The sequence below is a fragment of the Primulina huaijiensis genome, chromosome 4 (genome assembly GCF_012295235.1).
Source record: "Primulina huaijiensis isolate GDHJ02 chromosome 4, ASM1229523v2, whole genome shotgun sequence".
NCBI classification, from domain to species: Eukaryota; Viridiplantae; Streptophyta; class Magnoliopsida; order Lamiales; family Gesneriaceae; genus Primulina; species Primulina huaijiensis.
The window spans coordinates 21,805,413-21,829,624 of record NC_133309.1 but is presented as its reverse complement, the minus strand read 5'-3'; the positions used below and the strand labels follow the sequence as shown (position 1 = coordinate 21,829,624).

The following is a 24,212-nucleotide window of genomic DNA, read 5'->3' as shown; positions in this document are numbered from 1 at the left end:
TCAAATGGGTCGGGAGCATCCCCGGTATTGGCGGCTGGTGCGTCTGCATCGGAGGAGGCCGAGGCCATCCCCACGGCGGCGAAGAAGATCAGAGCAATAACGAGAAGTACTTGTCGTGCCATTTTTTGCATGAATGTTTCTTGGGGTTGGTTTTTCTATTTGGGGTGAAGAAAGGGTTAATATAGGAGAATGGGTGGTGATTGATTCTTGGGTGGCCATGCAATGTATTCTTTTAACCACAAATATATATAACAAAGGAATCCATGTTCACAATTTTTCTCAAGTAGGTAAACAACAATAATATTTTTTTGAAAAGCTAAATAAGTCAAAATAATTAAGTCCTCTTATTTTTTGTATTTTCTATTTTTTTATGGGGAATTACAAGAAATTTTGATGGGACAAACTAAAACAAACAAGGGATTTCATTTGCATGATAAGATTTTGAAAGTACTTTAAAAATTATACTCAAAATGGGAATGTAAGAAGTGACGGAGCCACCTTATATGACATCTGGGCTTTAACTTAGGTGGTCCAATTTTTTATTTTATAAAAATTATATGTAAATTTTGAATTAATTTGATATTAGTTCGGGTAGATCAATTTAAAATATTAAAAAATCATAGAGTTTAAAATTCTAGTCCGGGTAGAGCCATATTACTGACTCTGCCACTACTATGTAATTGAGACTTGTTCTATCTTACATTCATTGTATTAAGTGTACATATAACGAATCGTATCTAATTTATCAAGTTGTATAACTATAACTTCACCTGAATGTTTTTAACGAAACGAACGAACTAAATGAGATGTTGTATTGTATTTCCTAATATGATAAAATACTATTTAATTGTAGGAATTTTTAGGATACACAAAAAATTTTAGTATTTTTTTTGAAACTCATCTTATATTTTTAATGAGTGATTTCAACTAGCATGATGTATGGAAGCATCTCTCTATATTTTTAACATGCAATGCCAATCCAATATTACCCAACAAAAAAAATAAAAATAATTCTCTATAATAATCCACCATAATAATTGAGCCCAAATTTCTCAAAAATCACACCTCCATATTCCCCAAACTACCCCTACTCTTGGTCAGAAGTCAACTTTTACGAAAAAGATCCTTGTCGAGGCTGCAAACCCATTTCTGTCATTTTTCCTGACCATTTCAATAATTACCGTTTCACCCCTACCACCCAGCATAATTCCAATCAGTACCTTTGCGATCGCTTCCCACACTGCGCACGTTAGCTGTCTCCGCAATCATTATGCCTAACAAAGAGCCATTAGCCATGCATTTAAACCCCACAAAACAACGCACACTCCGCTTAACCTACGCCACCACCACCCCCCCTCCCCTCCAGGCTCCAACACAGTCCACTGTCATTTAATTTTGCTAGTGAATCGATCCGCGAATTCAACTGCAGCTATACATACACCGTCATGTATCTATAGTTGTTTATGCTCGCACATGTATAGTAGTACGGCATTCTCATTTTTATCTGCTCTTGCAATTGTTTCTCCCGGAATCTTATGCAATATTTGCTCCGAAGCTTCGGAATCGTTGATCGATCGATCTACGATTGGGTGAGAAAATTCGTTTGCGGAGCACACATTTTCTGGAACTGACTCGCTGGGGTTTGCGGATCGGTGCGTATGTCGCATTGTCAATTATGAGCTGGTTTTCTCACTTTTGATTGGTGATAAGCATGAATCCGCTTTGCTGCATTGCTCCCGTGTCAGTTGAGAAGGATCGAGCTGGGTTGAGACCTCAAACCCTAAGTCAGGAGTTGGTCTCCGATGATATTGTTGTTTATGATAGTAGCAACAATGCGGGTGTGAATCAGGTGAGATACAGCTCGAGGCGGAGTTTTTCGATCGGGAATGATGTTCTGGCTGCGGTTGGAGGTGGCGGAGCAGTGGATTTGGCGAAGGAAAGATGCGATGAGAATGTTGAAACGAAGAGCTGTGTCGGGGTTTTGTATAAGTGGGTGAATTATGGGAAAGGGTGGAGGGCTAGGTGGTTTGTGTTGGAAGATGGTGTTCTGTCGTATTACAAAGTTCATGGGCCGGATAAAATCGTGGTTGGTAATGGAAGAGAGAATGGTGTAAAAGTGATTGGGGCGGAGAGTTTTAGGTACATTAGGAAGTGTAATCTTGGTAGTGGGAGTTGTAATGGTAATTTCGGAAATGGGTTTGGGTCAGGGAAGCAGTGGAAGCCATTCGGGGAAGTACACTTGAAGGTCAGTTGATTTCTTTTGTTTGTTTCTTAGTTTTTTTATTGTTTATTGATGACATGAGGTTTTGATTTGTGATTTGTGGTGCATTTGTATTTTTATGATTATGATGAAATGGTGCATAGAAGGCAATGACACAATGAACCAGTTGATGGACTGTGGAAAAGTGAAAACTTATTTGTTAACACTGCATTTAAAAATTTGAAGTGCCGATCTGTGGGATGTAATTTTACAAGAGATTTTCTGCCCACAGAAGTTATGGTCTAGAAGTAGACAAGAGGAATTTCGGTGTTGCACTGCGGTTGCAATTCGTGGGTTAATGCTAAAACTCAGAGATACTATCTAGTCTCTGTTTCTACCGTGCGGGCAACTGAAGTTTTTATGTCTGGTCTCTTACTGTTAGGATTATGTGGTTCTTACCTGTTAGTGACTGGTGTATGAGGGTAAACATGAAAATGAAGATAAAGAATGCGTTTGAAGTTGAGAAAACTTAATTTGAATTTGTTGTCAACTTTATAAGTTCATATTTTAGCTTTGATGATTCCATAAACTTACAGTAGCCATCATCTTGAGCAGGTTTCTTCAGTTCGGGCCAGCAAGTCAGATGACAAAAGGCTTTCCATATTCTCAGGGACAAGAACTCTTCATCTGCGATGTGAATCAAAAGAAGACAGAGCCTCATGGATTGAAGCACTTCTGGTTGCTAAAGATAAATTCCCTAGACTATTGACAAGTAGTGACCTAGCAAGTTCGGATGAATTCATTGTTTCAACAGATAAGCTGCGAGCACGGTTAATGCAGGATGGCATTAGTGAGACAGTGGTTAAAGATTGTGAGTCTATAATGCTGGGTGAGCTTTCTGAGATTCAGAATCGGTTAAGAACCCTTCAACTCAAACATATATTGCTGCTGGATACGTTGAGGCGACTGGAGGTGTATACTTTATCCTGAGATTCTGGATTCATTTTTCTAGGAAATTATTTTTCCTCTTTTCATCTAGAATGGTTATTGAAATTCACTTGATATTACTCTAATGGGACATATTATGGATTTGGAATTTTATTACTAATCGATTTCCTGTAGAGCTCAAATGGCTATTTATTTTTTGTTTGTTACAAATTGGTGCACATGTCTCTTGAAAATGATACTGTCCCATTCTTAGACCATTTAAGGAATTGGTATCTCTTATTTTGTTCTGCAGACAGAGAAAATTGAATTGGAAACAACTGTTGTTGATGAGACGAAGGGACGGGATTCTTGCGGTGGACAAGGGAATAGAAGGTTTAGCGGTTAGTTGAGTTTTCATTCTAACAAGATTGTTTGGTTGTGTTGCAATGACTGCGACATGATTTGTCACGCCAAATTTGTTTTTGTGGAAAGTACTATCAGCTAATTATTGTTGTGTTTGACTGTTGCAGATTTCTATTCAGTTTTGTCAGAGGCCAGCGGAAGTGACTCAGATGCAGATATTGGAAGTAGATATGGAGGAGATATTGAAACAGATGAAGATGAAGGAATCTTTTTTGACACAAATGATTTTTTGTCTGCAGAGTCTCTAAGAAGTTCTTCATACCGAAGTAGAGAGAATTCAGTTTATCCTTGTGAAACAGACTTTTACTTTTCTGGTCGTTTAAGAGAAATTGGAATGGGAACAAAGGAAATTGAATTTCCATACGTCAGGAGAAGGGATAATTTACCAGAACCGAAGGAGAAAGAGAAGCCAGTTGGGTTATGGTCAATAATTAAGGATAACATCGGCAAAGATTTGTCAGGTGTATGCCTTCCTGTTTACTTCAATGAGCCTCTATCCTCATTGCAAAAATGCTTTGAAGATTTGGAACATTCATATCTCGTTGACCAGGCACTGGAATGGGGAAAACAGGTTAGGTTCGATCTGCGCTTGTGTTTTTGGTGAAGGAATTTCCTTGCATGATTATTTACTCCTCTTAGCTGCATATACTTTGTTTTGTTGATTTTGGTGTAATATTTTGATTTCTGAAGAATTTTCTGCCGGATGAAATTCAACTCCTCTGTCCATATTATAGCCTTTTGCATCTGAAATGGTCATATAAAATTGTTACTCTTTGTGGTACTTGTGGTTTGTGACCGTAAATTGTTACCATGCCATCAACGTGAAATCCTGCCTATTCTTTACTAAGTGAGTTGCCTGAACAAATAGACTTGGTTCAGTGAGTAGGTTACAGGTAATAACAAATAACACATTAATACTGAATATGTTTTTGACAGTTTAAGAAATACTAAGCAATGTATTTTAAGATATGGCCTGAAAGTGTGTTAGTTTTGAAATCCAATATTTATTTCATACAGCTATTCTATTGGTTTGTCAACTTTATGTACGACTGAAATTTTTTCCTTCTGCAGGGAAATGATTTGATGAGAATTTTAAATGTAGCAGCTTTTGCAGTGTCGGGCTATGCCTCAACTGAAGGCAGGCAATGCAAACCTTTCAATCCTCTCCTTGGCGAAACCTATGAGGCTGACTATCCTGATAAGGGGTTAAAATTCTTCTCTGAAAAGGTTGCTTCTGCTTCCGACAAAAACTTCCTCTAATCAGTGATTATTCTGTTATTTAGCACTGTCATTATTGGGTTTTTTATGCCTGTTTTGGTTGTCACAATCAACTATAAATGTTGAATGGAGGGAAGGGCCGTTCTCTAACTGTCCATTGACATAACAGATTACACCAATCTAGGTTTAAGAAAGTTTTGTCGATTGCATGTGTACTGTGTTTCAGGTGAGTCATCATCCAATGATTGTGGCTTGTCACTGTGAAGGCAGAGGTTGGAAGTTTTGGGGAGATTCTAATCTTAAAGGAAAGTTCTGGGGTCGTTCCATCCAGCTTGATCCCGTGGGGACATTGATGCTGCAGTTTGAAGACGGTGAGACATTTCAGTGGAGCAAAGTCACTACTTCTATTTACAACATCATAATTGGTAAAATCTACTGTGACCACTATGGCACCATGCGCATCAAAGGCAGTGGAAATTATTCTTGCAAGCTTAAATTCAAGGAGCAGTCTATCATAGACCGAAATCCACATCAGGTAAATATTTCTAGTGTCAAGCATAAAGAAATGAAGCTAATGTTCTGGCCAATCCCTTGGACTTTGCATTCCCTTTTAACATCCCCTTTCACATCAAAATGTAAAAGCAATGAAAAACACTCTTAAAATGGGAATGACTCTATCCCTTTATTTTTTCACTCCATCCTAAACTGTACTAACCAAGCACATCAAATCAGCAGTAGAAAAGATGTGTCATCCCATGACTGCACACTTCGCAGATGTATACATTGCATTGAATTTAGCCCATGTTATTGAGAACTTATGTTTGGATAATTTCTCTCCACTGTCTTTGAATCTGTCGTTTTATGGTTAATGATACAGTGATTTGTAAACAAATTTATTGAGCAGGTTCATGGTTTTGTGCAAGACAATAGGACCGGAGAGAAGGTTGCTGTGTTGCTGGGTAAGTGGGATGAGGCAATGTATTATGTTATGGGAGATCCAAGTACCAAGCCAAAGGATTTCGATCCAATGACTGAAACGGTGTTGCTGTGGGAAAGGGATAAGTCTATGACCAAGACAAGATATAATCTCACACCATTTGCCATATCTTTGAATGAATTGACAAATGGTTTAAGGGAGCTGCTGCCGCTTACAGACTCGAGGTTGCGACCCGACCAAAGACATTTAGAGAATGGGGAATATGAGCTTGCAAATGCAGAGAAGCTTAGACTTGAACAATTGCAGAGACAGGTACATGCTAGATACCAAGATAGACCCTCCTTAACTTACTTCCATCTTTAGTTCACTTCAATATACACTCCATTGACTTTGTTTTGGAGATCCCAGTTCCAACCCATTCGCTTTATCTCAAGTTAAAATTAAATTGTCATGATTTTTTCATGTAGGCGAGGAAGATGCAAGAGAAAGGCTGGCAACCAAAATGGTTCGCAAGGGACGAAGATGGTTGTTATCGCTATGTGGGTGGATACTGGGAAGCAAGGGAAGCCCGGAATTGGGATGGCATCCCTGATATATTCCGGCAGCCCTGTGATCTCCCTGTTGGTGTAACAGAAGAGTGAACTATTGGTTCCCATTGTCATTTGAATTGTTCGAAGGTTTCCAAGAAAAACCGATATCATCCGGAAGGGTAAAAAAGGTTAAAAAGAAAAGGAAATATATCAAGATCAGAAATTTCGAAGAGCTCATTCAAGATCACAGGATCCTGTCAGAATTTTTTAGCGTGTCCTGTAATTTAATTTCATCTATGGCACAACGGATGGGTTAGAACTAAGGTCATGTACCACCTTGTACGATTTTCTTCCCTTGTGAAATCAATGAATCCATATAATAAAAAACTTGGTTCTAATTAATGAGCCAGAATTGATGGTTTTATGGCTCGATTACTCTTAAAGAAAGATTTTTTTTTTTTTTTTGAGAAGAATAGAGTTAGAATTTTAATCGATCAAACATGTAACATATGTATGTTGAACTCTTTTTCATATAATTTTGAGTGGAAACTTTTTTTAATATTTGAATAGTTACCACAATATAATGTCAGTATTTATTTTATTTTTGACGTCTCTGATGTTATAGTTAAATCTATATAAAAAATGAAAAATTCTCTCACGATAACTCTTTAATCGTTAGACAAAAAAATTAAGATAAGAAAACTGAATCGCTATTTCATTTAAAAAAAATTTCAGTAAATTCTACGTGCAATGAGTAAATCCATAAATGGTTCTAAATGTTAAAGTTTTATATAATAAATGTAAAGGAGGAATACAAAAATTTTATTTAATACATAATTGAGCCTGTATGTTTTCTTCCATCCTAATAAGAGTACATTTTATTGAGAAAGCCATTGAACTAAAAACACTTCGAAGAAGCTTATATTCATTTTGCCTTTTTAATAAAAACATTTTAAAAAACTGGACTTTTCTCCAATCCACCACGGGAGCTAGGTAGGGATGTCAATCGGGTCTTGTGGGTCGGGTTTCGGGTCAACCCGTATTTTTTTCAACCCGAACCCGAACCAACCCGAAAACCCCCAACCCGAATACGAACCCGTCTAACCCGACTCAAGCCGTCTAACTCAAATTTTTTTATTTTTTTTAAAAATTAATGAAAAAAATTCGAAAAAATAATAATAATATTTTAATTTAAACACATAATAACAAAATTTCCGATTTAAATTTGAAAGTTTAATTGTAAAAAATTAAAAATATATTTACTAAATCAAATAAACAATTGTTAAAAAATTAAAAAATATACAAAATAAATATTAAATGATGAAAATTTATCATATAAATATACAATAAATTTTGTTCAAATATACAATATATAAATATATAGATAATATTTTCAAAAAAAAAAATTTCGGGTCAACCCGCGACCCAACCCGAAACCCGTGTAATCTGACACTAACCTGAACCCACCTAACCCGAACCCGACCCGAACCGAAGAAACCCTAACCCAAACCTGATTTTTTTCGTTTTGGATCGTGTCGGATTGACAAATCGTGTTGCTAGGAATATAAACTTGCAGTATCAGACAAGAAACATAAATTACCACAGAAACAGTATCTGGTGAAGTTCAAATGGAAAAAACGTGAATAACATGCTTTAAAAAAAAAAATAGCATTTACTATTGAAAAAGATATACATACCAATTATCAGCAAAAACATGTAAAAAGTTAATTTACAAAAAGAAAGGGAAAAAACACATGCAAAAAGTACAAAGCTAAATGCGAGAATTAACAATCGTACAATTCGGGGTGTGAGACTGCTCATATTTGGATGGTTGACAAGTGATTTTCCAAAAGAACAATTCATTGTTTAGAAACAAAATATGTTTGCATTAATTCCATAAAGGCATAAGCAAAAGTTCCGAGAAAAGAATATTAATTGTGTTACGAGAAAACCAAGAACTTCAAAAAGTAAAATAGCAGTGTATGATAAGAGGAAATGGATGATAATTGAAGAAATGAAAAAAGAAATGCAGATCATTTCCAAGCTTTTCTCCCACGGAATTGTTTGCCAGCTAGATGTTTCTGTTTCTTCTTCTCTTGACGAGATTTGGCAACCTTGGCTCTCTTAGCTGCAAGGGGCATAGCTTTTTTGTGTTCCTTCTGCCGATTGCTTAAACCACCGGTCTGTAAACAATGCAAATAAAACCACAAGGGACAGGTTAAAAAAATCAGTTGTGATGTTACATCCCCAAAAAACTGACCCTAATAGAAAAACCAACGTATTAAAAACCCAAACAGAGTGCAAAGTCAGAATGATAATTTGTGACACCTTTTTGTGTTTTACAGCAGTCCGGGCCTGGTATTTCCCTCTTTCTTCCCTCCCTGCTCTTATTAAAGCCAGTTTTTCTTGCTTGGTTAATTTCTGCTTTATATTAGCCTGATATCCAACAACAGTTGCATTAGGAATGTATTGTATGTGACATCAAAATAGAAATTTGACAAATAATATAGGGTTCAAATATAAAAAAAAAGGACCAGAAAGAAGAAACCTTGGAAAAAAGAAACTTACTTCAAGTGTAGCAGCATCAACTCTCTTCAAGCTAAGTTGATCAGAGCTAGGAAGCTTAAATCCATGCTGGGCCAAAGCAGTTCGAGCCTCCTTCTTGGCCTATCAATCAAAGGTAAAAAAGAAATTACAAAAATCTATGACACAAGTGTTCACGACTTTTCACAGATTAACATCGAGGCACAATCGACATATTTAAATTTTTAATACATTCTTCCTTCAGCAATGAAATCCAAACCTTCAGTTCTTTTATTCTTTGGAAGTCCTCATTGGATAGAATCCCATCATTTGGGACTGAGGGAGCATTTCCAGATTTCACTCCAGCCAATTTCTTCAAAGCTCGTAAACTTTTATCAGCAACATTTAATTGTTCTTCAAAATCAGAGAAATTCCTCTTTCGTGTTTTTGATACATTGTCATGAACATGATCAGCATTCCCACCAGTATCCATTTCTAGAAATCCACTGTAAGCCTCAGGCACCCTTTCAGAATCCTCCTCGTCTTCTTCATCACCACCATCATCAGCATCACCAGTTGTGTAATTATCGTTTTCATCAGACACTTCAGAATCGAGTTCATCATTATCAGCGTTTCTATCATCCTTCTCAGAATCAGAATCACTGGAACGGGCAGATTCATTTTCAGAAGCACTCTCACATTCACCATGATCATCATTTTTAACAAGGCCACCATCACCGTCGTTTTCATAATCCTCACCAAGTGAGCTAGCATTGGTGTCGTCATACACATTTTCATCACTATCATCATCTTGCTCCAACAACTCAATATCTGGAATATCGCAAGCGATGTTCACTTCACCATATGCTTTAGGTCTGGCTTTTGGGTCTGTGAGCCTTCCTCTATCCTTTTTGGCCAACAGTGACGGGAAAAGCTGCAAAAAAAACTGTCAACATTCTGAGAAAAATGCGAGTGTGTGCATGTGCGAGAGAGAGAGAGAGAGAGAGGGTGTGTGTGTGTGTTGACTGCGATGCACCTCTCTAAATAAAGATAGAAGGGAACGAGAAGCTGAAGAAACTGCTTTCTCATGCGACTTTCTATACAGCACAAGGTCTTGCAGCAAATCTTCAGTCATCAGCTGAAAATAGAGAGAGGAAACAAATGCAAGATGTAAGACTCTGTTGATAAGCAGTAAGGAGGGATAAACCACACTTCAATACTGTCAAGGAGTATACCAAGGGCATCCTTAAACATATTTCACGAACAACTTTCAGCCCAATAGCGATGGCCTGGAAATAAACAGTTGTGTCAATAAGAATCTTCAAGAGAAGAAATAACCACAGAAAAACAAATTGGTACCTCAGTTCGCGATTTATCATGCACAAATTGGTTGACTACTTGCTTGAACAATGGCTCAACAGCATCTGGTGGGACCTAGCACAAAACATGAGATGAGAGAATAAAGAAAGTACAAGGAGATTGAATTTCGGTTAATAATAATTAAACTCAACAAAAAATGAATATACCATGTCATGGCATGACTGAATAGCAGCAGCAAGTAAACTTGTGATACCCCGTTGATGAGGCTGCAAATGCATGATTAGAAGACTTGTCAAAAAACAAAATTTAAATGCACCACAAGTAGACCTAGCTAAGAAAATCATAATCAGTTACCACCGGAGAGTATTGCATTTTCACCTGTATATATTTCTGAAGGTAGGGGTAGAAGTTTAACAAAATCAACCGATGAAGGCCAATAGTTCGGGCAGTTACTTTGAGCATAATCATCTTAATCTACAGTGACATCAGGAAAATTGAAAACATCATCGAACTATACAACAGTAAAACTTCGTACAGTTAAATGCATGAATAGAATTAAAAATCAATCAAATATTGAATAACAATTACCTCAAACCGTTCGTTGCAATTTTGCAGGCGTGACAACAGCTTTTCCACAAAGCCCTTTATGCAAAATATGCTACAGGTCTTTAGTTTTGCCCTCTATACCAGAACAAACTAAAGAAAACGATAGACTAAGATATTGAACAAACCTGTGCATCTTTCAAATGGTTCAGTGGTGAGTAGTAGTTTGAGTTATTATTCTCAGATGATAGCCGCTGCTTCTTCTTCATGCTGCGAGCAACTCGCAACAGTTTGGCTTTCTTTTTCTTTTTGCTAGATGTGGTGCCTTTATGGCTTGCCTACATATTCAAGGATTAGAAAACCGACAGTAAATAATGCATTGCAAACACAAATAGATGTTTTCTTTTTTTTTTATTCAAATTTGTACCGAAGCAAGTAGAAAGGCCACAAATGTTTCCAACTGTCTATTCTAATATCTTTGAAAAAGAGAGATAAGTGGAGCAAATACTAATATTAGCATATCGGATCATGTGCTAATCAACCTTATAATTTTACAACTAGTAGTTGAACATGAGGTTAGTTTCTAAGGTTGTGCGCAGAGTCATATTAAAAGTAAATATATCGAGCAACCAACCTTGTAAAGAGCCTCTTTATTCAGCACGATTTGTGACTTTTGAGTTGTTGCATCATCTTCGCTGCTAGAATCATCGCTATCATCAACATCTTCAATCTTCTCAAAATCAAGAAGAAACGACAAGGCAGCTGTCATGATCCTGACATGTTCAAATATACTCACTAGTTTTAGGATGGCAATAAGTGGTTTGCATCACAGAAAAAAATCAGACCACATTCCACATCAATTCTAACCTTGACGAAGCATGAAAACATGCCATACATATTGCATTCGCTGTCCTATCATCTAACCAGACTTTCCTTCGATGAAGCTCACAAAGGGTAACAAGTGCCACTTTTGCTTTTGTTTCTTCCTCTTGCTGTTGTGCAATTAGATATCATTCTATAAACACGGAAAGAAAAATAACTAAGATGAGAACAATAAGTTTACCTAGTAAATAAAATACCTGCAGCATCCCATATAAAATATTCTGAAGTGCCCGATTCTTGGGGTCATTCTTATGCTTATAGTTCATACGCCTGATACTCTGAACAACATGAGAGAACGCCAGTTTTTTTAATGCCCTATCGCCTACAGTTTGTAGCTCCATGAACAAGTCAAGGGTCTCTGAAATATCAATCATCTAATACAAAAGAAATTAGTTTCAAACTGGTATTTAAAGGTACACCAAAGAAAACATTGAATCTGAACTAGTGCCCTAATACAGTAGATGCACACAAATCTAATATCTTCCACTCAACAATAAATTAACCATTTCTATGCCAAATGCTTTTCAAGGCATAACAATCCATGAACTTATTGCCCCCCCTCCCCCCCCAAAAAAAAAAATCAGGGTATAATATAATCGAGATTTACAGAAACCCTTAAAAACTCAAAATTCCCTTAAACTTAAAAAGAAAAAATAAAAATTTGAAATAAGCACAACCATTTTTCAACAGACATCACTCCAAAAATATACAAACAGAAAACTGTACCTTACGATTAATCAACAAAATCAAAGCATGTGTCACATTCACTCTGAGTCCAGACGGCAGTGATCGTGCAGACGATTTCAAAAACTGGGACAACTCATTTGGAAAGCCAGACATCTGTTTAGGGTAAAATTGAACGACATGGGCCAAAAACATGGACCGATCACCTAAATCCTTTGCCACTGTTGGGTCATTGCCGATTCCACTCAGTGAGGTGAAATTCATGGCGGCTTGCCTCTCAAAGAGCTCAAGCGATGACTTAAATTGATTGTAAATCAAGGTTAGTTCTGACCCATATCCTTCTGGGTCAGACTTCATTTTGCTTTGCAGGTTCGGTAGGTTGAGCTTCTCCAAAACTCGTCCTGAAGTCGATATTGAGTCCTGGGCATGCTCCGAAATTGAATCCATCCCTAAAACAACAATTTGAACAATGCAGGAGAACTTTATAAAACTGGCCTGTAGAACAGGAGATCGAAAAAGAGTTATTGCATAGGAAAAAAGGCACACAATTATTTACACTAGCAACTAGGATAAAAACCATGAAAGCCAACAAAAGAAAAATAACATCCAAAACTTGAAAATATACTACAAACCATTTAGAATACTCAGTGAGCATCATCCACTTTGTGGATATTATCTATCTAATGAGCATCATCTAATTTCTTACATATCAACGAAAAAAAAGAACAATAATCGTAGTACAAGAAAGAATTCCAAAAATACCGCTTTCTCAATCCTTCAGTGTGAAATTCAGTGGTTACAGAAAGAAGAAACTGAAGAGATGCAGGTCGAAGAGGAGGCGGCGGCGGCTGCCGCCAAACCCTTGGGGTTTGGTTGCGGTCTTGCGGAAGAGGAGAGAATTTAGAAGTGAGAACCCCCAAATTGTATTAAATTAAAATAAATAAAAATAAAAATATAGAAAAATATGAATCATAATATTTGAAACTTGAAATAATTGAATGTTGAAAATAGTGTGTGATGATATATGTAATGATGTATTTATTTTTGGATTATTTTCAAAAAAATTCTACAAATAGGTCTCTCAATTTATGAAGAAAATCACAATTGAGTAGAGAGAAAATTTTATAAAGTGTATTTTGATATATTTTGAGAGTTTTGAGATTTTTACCTTTTACCGTAAATTTTTACTTTTAACACGTTATCAGCACGATATTCGAAGGTTCGGTTTTCCATATTTTTCCAAGCTCCAAAACACAAGGAAAATGTAACAATATTCAAAAGTAAGAGTATTTACTTTACTGTTTATTTATTTTTATTGTATATATATTTAATGTATAATATCATGTTATTATATAAAAAGAGTATATGACACCTCATTATAATAACGTGATGTGATTACACTACTTATATAATTTTATTGTGATTACTGTTTATTTATTGTATATTTATATTTGAATAATATCATGTTATTATATAAAATGAGTCTATGATACCTCATTATAATAACGTGATGTGATTATTTCACTGTTTCTATATTTTTATTGTGTTATATAATAATTATATATATATTTGTATAATGTCACAGTATTATATAAAAAGAGTCTCTAACACCTCATTATAATATTGTGATATGATATACATAATTATTTAAATATGATTAACATTATATACATTATATTATTACTATAAAATTTTTACATATACATACATTTATTTTTTTTATTTTGTAACGGTCATAAACGGTAAGAAACGACTAGTTTTTACACTATAAATATGACATCACAAACACATTCAATCACTCCAAACTTACTCTTCCTCCCCCTAAAAATTTTCTTCATCAAAATTTTCGAAGAAGAAGAAGATAGTTATTTCAAAATTATTTTGTATAATTATTATGGTTATTATACTCACTAGTCTTGTGTTTATCTGAGAATATCCGCCACGCGTTTTTTCTTTATTTTTAAGCATGCTTGTAATTATATTTTATCCGTTACTTTGTATTGCCATTTTAATAAATTTATAACTTAACTAATAAAATGCATTGTTATTTTTCTAGTACCACCATGTCAAATTTGGTAAAGATCGAATTTGTTGCGCTCGACATTACAGGAAAAAATTATATTCCATGGACTCTTGATGTAGAAACGCATCTTGAGTAATTGGATCTAAGTGAGACCATTAAAGAAAATGGTATATCTTCATCACAAGAAAAAACAAAAGTTATAATATTTTTGCGGCGACATCTTGATGAAGATTTAAAATGTGAATATCTTATCGAAAAAGATCTCATGGCTTTGTGAAAAGGATTAAAAGAAAGATTTGAACATATAAGAGAAGTTATACTTCCAACCGCCCGTGATGAATGGAATATATTAAGATTCCAAGATTTTAAGAAAGTCAGTGATTACAATTCGTCGATGTATCGAATAATCTCGCAATTAAAATTTTGTGGACATGAGGTTATGGAATCAGAAATGCTTGAAAAAATATTTTCCACGTTTCACACATCAAATACAACTCTACAGCAACAATATAGAGTGCGTGGATTTGCGAGATATTCTGAACTTATCGCATGTCTTCTTGTGGCGGAAAATAACAATGAGCCGTTAATGAGAAATATTCAGTCCCGACCCACTGGATCAACATCATTTCTAGAAATAAATGATGTAAGTGAAAATAAATTTAAACTTGAAAACCAAAATCAAATTCAGAGACAAGGTTTTGGTCGAGGTCGAGGTCGAGGTCGTGGACGTGGAAGTGGTCGTGGTCGTGGTCGCGGTCGCGGTCGTGGTTTTGAAAATAATCGTTATAGTTATTTCTATAACTTATCTCAAAAGGACATCACGAACCACCCACTGAAAAGGCATAATGAGAATATGAGTGTTAATAAAAATCACTCAAAAATCAAAACGATTTGAAATTTCTTGTTTTAGATACGACACTCTTGGACATTGGTATCGTATTTGTCGAGCCCCCGAGCACATTTGCAAGCTCTATAAAGAATCGATAAAGGGGAAAGAAAAAGAGACTAACTTCACTAAACACAGTGGCCGTATGAGTGATTCAACTCATTTTGATGCTGCAGATTTTCTGAATGATTTCTCTGGAAACGATCAATATGCTGGTGGAATAGAAATGAAAAATATTGATGCTACAGATTTTCTCAACGATTTCTCTGAAAAATGAACAATATATTGGTGGAATGTAAATGTAAAATAATTTTTTTTTCATGTACTCATATGATAATGTTTTATTGTATAATTATGATATGCATTATATTTTTCAATAAATTACATATGTATTGTCAGTAATTTTTTATCATTGCATATTTTTTTTGAAGTTCAAATATGGAAACTGCTATGAACAAAGCTAAACAAGGAACTAATCCCATGGATGTTTGCATACATAATAGTGGTACAACGCACACTATTCTTCGAGATAAAAGATATTTCTTGGAACTAAAACCAACAAAAACAAAGGTGAATACAATATCAGGTCCTGCAGACTTGATAAAAGGTTGTGGTAAAGCACATTTCTTGTTACCTAATGGTACAAAATTTCTGATAAATGATGCTTTGTATTCACTACAATCGAAAAGAAATTTGTTGAGTTTTAATGACATATCTTCCCATGGGTATGATACTCAGACAATAAATGAAGAAAATGAGAAATATATGTGTCTTACAACATATAAATTAGGAAAAAAATATGTAGTTGAAAAACTATCAATGCTCCCTACTGGATTGCATTATACATATATAAGTCCAATTGAATCAAACATGGTAGTTGATAATTCTTCAATACTGATCAATTTGGATGATCGATTAGGACATCTTGGTTTAACAATGATGCGAAGAATTATAGAAATACACATGGTCATCCGCTGAAAGACCTGAAGATCTTTCAAAATAATAAGTTTCAATGCAAAGCATGTTCACTTGAAAAACTTATTTTAAGACCATCACCAGCTAAAATCCAAACTGAATCATATATGTTTCTTGAACGTATTCAGGGTGATATTTATGGACCAATTCATCCGCCATGTTGATCATTTAGATATTTTATGGTATTGATCGATACCTCCAGCAGATGGTCACATATTTGTTTATTATCAACCCGAAATGTAGAATTTGCAAGATTACTTGCTCAAATAATAAAATTACAGAATCAATTTCCCGATCATACAATCAAGAAAATTAGACTTGACAATGCTGATGAATTTACTTCCCAGACTTTCAATGATTATTGTATGTCAATGAGAATCAATGTTGAGCATCATGTTGCTCATGTACATACACAAAATGGATTAGCTGAATCATTGATTAAACGTCTACAACTGATTGCTAGACCAATGATTATGAAAACATAACTCCGTGTTTCTATATGGGGACATGCAATTTTACATGCTGCTGTATTAATTCGCATAAGACCAAGTGCATATCATAAATACTCCGCATTGCAGCTTACATTTGGTAAAGAACCAGATATTTCTCATTTGAGAATTTTTGGATGTATGGTATATGTGCCTATTGCACCGCCTCAACGAACAAAAATGGGACCTCAAAGAAAAAGCGGAATTTATGTTGGTTATGATAGCCCATAATCATTCGATATATTGAGCCTCATACAGGCGATGTGTTTACAACATGTTTTGCTGATTGTCATTTTAATGAGGAAATCTTCCCAATGTTAGGGGGAGAAAAGAAACATATCGAAAAAGAAATTACATGGTATACATCATCATTGTTACATCTGGATCCAAGAACTAAACAATGTGAAAAAGATGTACATCAAATTGTGCACTTGCAAAGAATATCAAATCAAATACAAGATGCATTTGCATATACAAAAGGGATAACTAAATCATATATACATGCTGTAAACTCCCCTGCTCGAATTGAGATTCCAAAGAAACAAATTGAAGACACTCATGATGTCATTAAATGCCTGAAGCGTGGAAGGTCAATCGGTTTTAAGGATAAAAAAATCCTCGAAAAAGAAAAAGTATAGAGAAATACGATGATCACAAAATAGAGAATGATATTCCGACATAAATACATGATGGTGAAAATGTTCCATCAGAACCACAAACTGATGAGAATCGTGAAATCTCTATCAATTATATTAATACAGGAAAAATATGGAATCGAAAAGATATAAAAGAAATTGATGAGATATTTTCTTACAATGTGTCATTTGACATCATAAATGACAATGAAGATCATGAACCAAAATCATTTGGTGAATGTCATGACTGGATGAAATGGAAAGACACCATCCAGATTGAATTGGATTCGCTAAATAAGCGTAACGTTTTTGGGCCTATATTCCTTACACCTGAAAGTGTAAAACATGTTGGATACAAATGAGTTTTTATTCGAAAATGAAATGAGAAAAATGAAATAGTAAGATACAAAGCTCGACTTGTTGCACAAGGTTTTTCTCAAAGGCCTGGAATTGATTATGAAGAAACGTATTTTCCCGTTATGGATGCAATTACGTTTTGGTATTTGATTAGTTTGGCGGTGTCTGAAAATTTAGAAATGCCTCTTATGGATGTGGTCACAACTTACTTATACGGATCACTCGATAGTAATATATATATATATATGAAAATCCGTGAAGGATTTAAGATGCCAGTTTAAAACCCAGAGAATGTTATTCTGTGAAATAGCAAAGATCATTATATGTGTTAAAGCAATCGGGTCGAATGTGGTATAATCGGCTAAGTGAACACTTAACGAAAAAGGGATACGTAAACAATTCAATATGCCCTTGTGTTTTCATTAAGAAAACAACATCCGGATGCGTAAGTATTGCTGTATATGTTGATGATTTAAACATCATTGGAACGAATAAGAAAATTCAAGATGTTGTGTCGTACTTGAAGGATGAATTTGAAATGAAGGACCTTGAAAAAACAAAGTATTGTCTGGGTTTGCAAATTGAACATAGAGAATGTGGTATATTTGTTCACCAGTCAAATTATACAAAACATGTCCTTAAACGTTTTAATATGGATAAATCAAATCCTTTAAAGACTTCAATGGTTGTTAGATCATTAAACATAGAAAAAGATCTATTCCGTCCATGTGAAGATGATGAAGTTATTCTTGGTCCAGAAGTACCATATCTAAGTGCTATTGGTGCCCTTATGTATCTTGCAAATTGCACAAGACCTGATATATCTTTTGTTGTAAATTTATTGACAAGATTTAGCTCATATCCAACAAAAAAGACAATGGAACAGAATTAAACATATATTCCGTTATCTACGAGGATCGATAGACTTGAGACTTTTGTATTCAAAAGATACCAATCAAAGCATAATTGGTTATGCTGATGCTGGGTATTTATCTGATCCACACAAAGCATGTTCCCAAACCGGATATGTACTTACTCGTGGAGACACTGCAATTTCTTGGCGTTCACAGAAACAAACACTCGTAATAATTTCATCAAATCATGCCAAGATTATTGCACTACATGAAGCAAGCCGTGAATGTGTGTGGCTAAAATCAATGACCGACATATCCAAATCTCATGCGGATTAACATTTGACAAGAAGCCTGTGATACTATACGAATATAATGTTTCATGTGTTGCTCAAATGAAAGAGAGATACATAAAAAACGACAGAACTAAACATATTCCCCTTAAGTTTTTCGCATTCACCCAAGAGCTTGAGAAGAATAAAGATATTGATATTCGTTACATTTAATCAAGTAAAAACTCATCAGATCTCTTCACAAAGGCACTTCCTATGACAATATTCAGAAAGCATATATATAACATTGGGATACGCAGTCTACGAAATTTGTGAAGAATCGTTCGTGTTAACATGAGGGGGAGTTTACGTGACTGTACTCTTTTTCCTTACAATGGTTTTTATCCCAATGGATTTTTTCTAGTAAGGTTTTTAACGAGGCAGTATAAAACACGTAATGAAAACAATCATTATATCATAATCATTATCACAAAGGAGAGTGTTGAAAAATATGAGTTGCAATATTTGAATGTTGAAAATAGGAAAGTTGAATGTTGAAAATAAAAGTTGTAAATATTAAAAATTAGTGTGTGATGATGTATGTAATGATGTATTTATTTTTGGATTATTTCTAAAGAAATTCTATAAATATGTCTCTCAATTTGTGAAGAAAATCACAATTGAGTAGAGAGAAAATTTTATAAAGTGTAGTTTGCTATATTTTGAGAGTTTTGAGATTTTTACTTTTTACCGTAAAGTTTTACTTTTTAACAAAAAAACAATAAATACTAAACTCATGTGGATTTTTAAGTTTAATTTAATAAATAAATTGGCACTAATCATAAATAATTTTTTTGTCACTAAATAAACTTTTAATGTAACAAGGTTTTTTTAAAAATATATATATGAATTTTTTTTGAGTCAATTTAAAAACTAAACAAAATCGATTTGATTTAATAAAAGACGAATGTTCAATCATGCTCATATTTATAATAATAAGTAATATTTTTTCACGAGTGACCCAAATACGAAATCTGTATCAACCAAAAAATTATATTAAAATTTCTGTCGATTCCAATTTCTATTTCAAAGTCAGCAAATGATATCGGGCATGTCGGCAAGATATTAAATAAAGTAGGGGCCAATCAAATAAAAGAAAAAAAAAGTGGTTGGCAATTGGACGGAAATACGCGTTTTTAACGCGTCTTCACACGGTCAAGGGGTTCTATAAATAGAGCTCTCTCCTTCATTCTGAAATCATCCCATTCTCAATCATTTCTTCGAGTTTTCTCTCATCTTATAGCATTTGAGTGCTTAGTTCTATAATATTTGTGAGATGTTTTGTTCTCCTGTATTAAGAGTTTGTGTTCTCTTTGGAAACACAGTGAGTGAGTTGTACACCACAAAATATTATAGTGGAAATTCTTTTCATCTTGTCCGTGGTTTTTACCCTAATAATTTTTAGGGATTTTTCACGTAAATCTCGGTGTCCAGTTTATTCTTTATTTTCGGGTTTTATTATCTCAAATTACCGCAAGTGGGACCGACAAGTGGTATCAGAGCCTTGGTTTAAAATTTCTTAAAATTCTGAGTATGCTCTGTGGTTGCAGCCTAGACTGATCTTCCACATCAGAAAAGATTTTTTGAGATTTTTTATTTAAGGCGGGATTATTTTGTCCAGTCTACTAAAATTGTTGTAGACATAATGGCGGGAAGGTACGAGATATCAAAGTTCAACGGAAGCAATTTTATGCTGTGGAAAATAAAGATACAAGCAGTTTTAAGAAAGGAGAATTGCTTGGCGGCTATTGGAGATAGACCGGTGGAGATTACAGATGATGGAAAGTGGAATGAGATGAATGACAACGCTGTTGCCAATCTACACTTGGCTATAGCAGACGAAGTTTTGTCAAGTATTTCTGAGATAAAAACAGCTAAAGTTATCTGGGATACTCTGACAAAGATGTACGAGGTCAAGTCCCTACACAACATGATTTTCCTAAAGAGAAGGCTTTATACTCTTCGGATGACGGAATCCTCATCGATGACCGACCATATCAACACACTAAATACTCTATTTGCCCAACTCACTTCCATGGGGCATAAAATAGGGGAAAATGAACATGCGGAGCTTCTACTTCAAAGTCTACCAGATTCATATGATCAACTTATCATCAACATTACCAACAATATTATTATGGGCTTTCTAAGATTCGACGATGTCTTAACTGCGGTTCTCGAAGAAGAAAGCCGGCACAAGAATAAGGATGATAGGTTGGTAACATCGAAGCAGGCATAGGCTTTACCGATGATAAGAGGAAGATTTATGGACCGTGACTCCAGTGGGAGCCAAAGACGAGGTAGATCAAAGTCGAGAAGTAAGAAGAAAAATATTTACTGCTTTAAATGTGGCGGTAAAGGGCACTTCAAGAAAGAGTGTACGAGTATCGACAAGAGTTCTCAAGGAAATGTGGCCAGTACTTCAGGCAGTGGTGAAATATTATTCAGCGAAGCAACAACAGTTGCAGAAGACAGACACAAATTTTGTGACACATGGATTATGGATTCAGGAGCGACGTGGCACATGACGTCTCGGAGAGAATGGTTTGATCATTATGAACCAGTCTCAGGAGGTTCTGTATTCATGGGAAATGATAATGCCTTGGAAATTGGTGAGGTCGGTACTATCAAAATTAAAATGTTTGATGACACCATTCGCACCATACAGGAGGTACGACATGTGAAAGGACTGACGAAAAATCTTTTGTCCTTGGGGCAATTGGATGACATCGGGTGCAAAACTCGTATCGAGAACGGGATCATGAAAATGTGAAAGGCGTGCTTGTGGTTATGAAGGCGGAAAAGGTTGCTGCAAATCTGTATGTACTTTTGGGAGAAACACACAAAGAGGCGGAACTAGCTGTTGCATCAAATGGTTCAGGAGGAGAATTAACAGTGTTATGGCATAGAAAGCTCGGGCATATGTCAGAACGGGGGTTGAAAATTCTCTCAGAACGGAAGCTGCTGCCAGGACTTACAAAAGTGTCACTGCCCTTTTGTGAACATTGTGTTACCAGTAAGCAACACAGATTAAAGTTTGGCACTTCTACTGCCAGGAGCAAAAGCATATTGGAGCTGATTCATTCGGATGTTTGGCAAGCACCGGTTGTATCCCTAGGAGGAGCGAGATATTTTGTCTCGTTCATTGATGATTTCTCTAGGAGATGTTGGGTGTATCCAATCAAAAAGAAATCAGATATTTTCCAGGTTTTCAAAGATTTCAAAGCACGGGTTGAACTTGATTCAGAAAAGAAAATCAAGTGTTTAAGGACTGACAATGGAGGAGAATATTCCAGTGACGAGTTTGATGCATATTGTCAACATGAAGGCATCAAAAGACAGTTCACAACGGCTTACACACCTCAACAGAATGGAGTGGCGGAGCGGATGAACAGGACCTTGTTGGACAGAACAAGAGCTATGTTGAGGACTGCGGGTCTAGACAAGTCATTTTGGGCAGAAGCAGTCAAAACCGCTTGTTATATTATCAATCGTTCTCCTTCAGTGGCGATTGATCTGAAGACTCCGATGAGATGTGGACTGGGAAGCCAACAGATTATTCTCATTTGCATACATTTGGAAGTCCGGTGTACGTTCTGTAAAATGAGCAAGAAAGATCAAAGTTGGATTCGAAATCCAGAAAATGTATCTTCTTGGGTTATGCTGATGGAGTAAAGGGGTTTCGCTTGTGGGATCCTACTGTTCACAAACTTGTCATCAGCAGAGATGTTATCTTCGAGGAAGATAAAGTAAAGGGAGACAAAGGCACACAGAATTCAGAAATACTATTTTTCAGGTGGAAAATAAGACGGACGAATGTCAAGTTTCTTGTGAAGCAGTACCAGAGCACGAAGAACAAGAACAAGTTGAGTCTGAAGTTTCCAATGTGAGGCAGTCAACTCGAGACAGAAGACCACCAGGTTGGCTTTCAGATTATGTCACTGAAAGCAATATTGCATATTGTCTATTATCAGAGGATGGTGAGCCATCGAGTTTCCACGAGGCTACTGAAAGCTCGGATGTATCCTTGTGGATGATAGCAATGCAAGAAGAACTGGAAGCATTAGACAGGAATCAAACTTGGGATCTTGTTACACTACCACGAGGAAGGAAAGTCATTGGAAACAGATGGGTCTATAAGATCAAGCGTGATGGCGATAACCAAGTGGAGCGGTATCGTGTTAGATTGGTGGTAAAAGGATATGCTCAGAAAGAAGGCATTGACTTCAATGAGATATTTTCTCCTGTGGTTCGGCTTACAACAGTCAGAGTAGTGTTGGCATTGTGTGCGGTGTTTGACCTATATCTAGAACAGCTAGATGTGAAAACTGCGTTTCTTCATGGAGATCTTGAAGAAGAAATCTATATGCTCCAGCCAGAAGGTTTTGCTGAAAAAGGCAAAGAGAACTTGGTTTGCAGGTTGAACAAATCTCTGTACGGTCTCAAACAGGCGCCGAGGTGTTGGTACAAGAGATTTGATTCCTATATCATGAGCCTTGGATACAACAGACTGAGTGCAGACCCTTGTACGTATTTCAAGAGGTCTGGTGATGATTATATCATTTTGCTGTTGTATGTGGACGACATGTTGGTAGCAGGCCCCAACAAAGATCAGGTCCAAGGATTGAAGGCACAGTTGGCTAGGGAATTTGATATGAAGGACTTGGGACCAGCAAACAAGATTCTAGGGATGCAAGTTCACCGAGACAGAAGTAACAGAAAGATTTGGCTTTCCCAGAAAAATTATTTGAAGAAAGTCTTGCAACGCTTCAACATGCAAGATAGTAAGCCAATTTCGACCCCTCTTCCTGTTAACTTCAAGTTATCCTCCGAGATGTGTCTTAGCAGTGAAGCAGAGAGGATGCAGATGTCTCGAGTACCATATGCATCAGCAGTGGGAAGTTTGATGTTCGCTATGATCTGTACAAGACCAGACATTGCTCAAGCAGTGGGAACAGTTAGTCGGTATATGGCGAATCCTGGACGAGAGCATTGGAGCACTGTCAAGAGGATCCTTAGATACATTAAGGGTACCTCGAATGCTGCATTATGTTATGGAGGATCGGATTTTACACTCAGGGGCTATGTTGATTCAGATTATGCAGGTGATCCTGATAAGAGGAAATCTACTACTGGTTATGTGTTTACACTTGCAGGGGGAGCAGTAAGCTGGGTTTCAAAACTGCAGACAGTTGTGGTGTTATCTACAACAGAGGCAGAATATATGGCATCTACTCAAGGTTGCAAGGAGGCAATATGGATTAAAAGGTTATTGGAGGAGATCGGGCACAAACAAGAAAATGTTTCTTTGTTTTGTGACAGTCAGAGTGCTTTGCACATCGCAAAGAATCCAGCCTTTCATTCCAGGACGAAACACATTGGAGTACAATCTCACTTTGTGCGGGAAGTAGTAGAAGAAGGAAGCGTGGATATGCAGAAGATTCATACGAAGGATAACATAGCTGATTTTCTGACCAA

General features: G+C 36.0%; 2 protein-coding genes across 4 annotated transcripts; one reads left to right on the top strand and one right to left on the bottom strand.

The window, feature by feature from the left end:
- The first annotated feature begins 1,349 nt into the window (after positions 1–1,349).
- On the top strand, positions 1,350–6,633 carry LOC140975410 (oxysterol-binding protein-related protein 1D). Of its 2 annotated transcripts, none has more exons than XM_073439110.1 (8): positions 1,350–2,245; positions 2,816–3,172; positions 3,441–3,528; positions 3,658–4,121; positions 4,622–4,777; positions 4,995–5,303; positions 5,673–6,017; positions 6,173–6,633. In XM_073439110.1, the coding sequence occupies exons 1-8, from the start codon at positions 1,712–1,714 to the stop codon at positions 6,344–6,346; spliced, it is 2,427 nt and encodes an 808-aa protein (XP_073295211.1). In that variant the 5' UTR covers positions 1,350–1,711; the 3' UTR covers positions 6,347–6,633. The 2 variants fall into 2 exon arrangements, with proteins under 2 accessions (XP_073295211.1, XP_073295212.1); XM_073439111.1 differs by lacking the exon at positions 1,350–2,245 and having other exon boundaries at positions 2,816–2,938; positions 3,015–3,172.
- A 1,547-nt stretch (positions 6,634–8,180) lies between these two features.
- Positions 8,181–13,112, bottom strand: LOC140975409 (uncharacterized). Of its 2 annotated transcripts, none has more exons than XM_073439108.1 (16): positions 12,950–13,112; positions 12,230–12,682; positions 11,701–11,877; positions 11,489–11,613; positions 11,256–11,394; positions 10,810–10,959; positions 10,667–10,720; positions 10,457–10,552; positions 10,285–10,344; positions 10,118–10,192; positions 9,994–10,047; positions 9,795–9,896; positions 9,039–9,692; positions 8,804–8,902; positions 8,564–8,671; positions 8,181–8,418 (listed from the first exon to the last, which is right to left on the bottom strand). In XM_073439108.1, the coding sequence occupies exons 2-16, from the start codon at positions 12,632–12,634 to the stop codon at positions 8,269–8,271; spliced, it is 2,448 nt and encodes an 815-aa protein (XP_073295209.1). In that variant the 5' UTR covers positions 12,635–12,682; positions 12,950–13,112; the 3' UTR covers positions 8,181–8,268. The 2 variants fall into 2 exon arrangements, with proteins under 2 accessions (XP_073295209.1, XP_073295210.1); XM_073439109.1 differs by having other exon boundaries at positions 12,230–12,636.
- Positions 13,113–24,212: the final 11,100 nt, after the last annotated feature.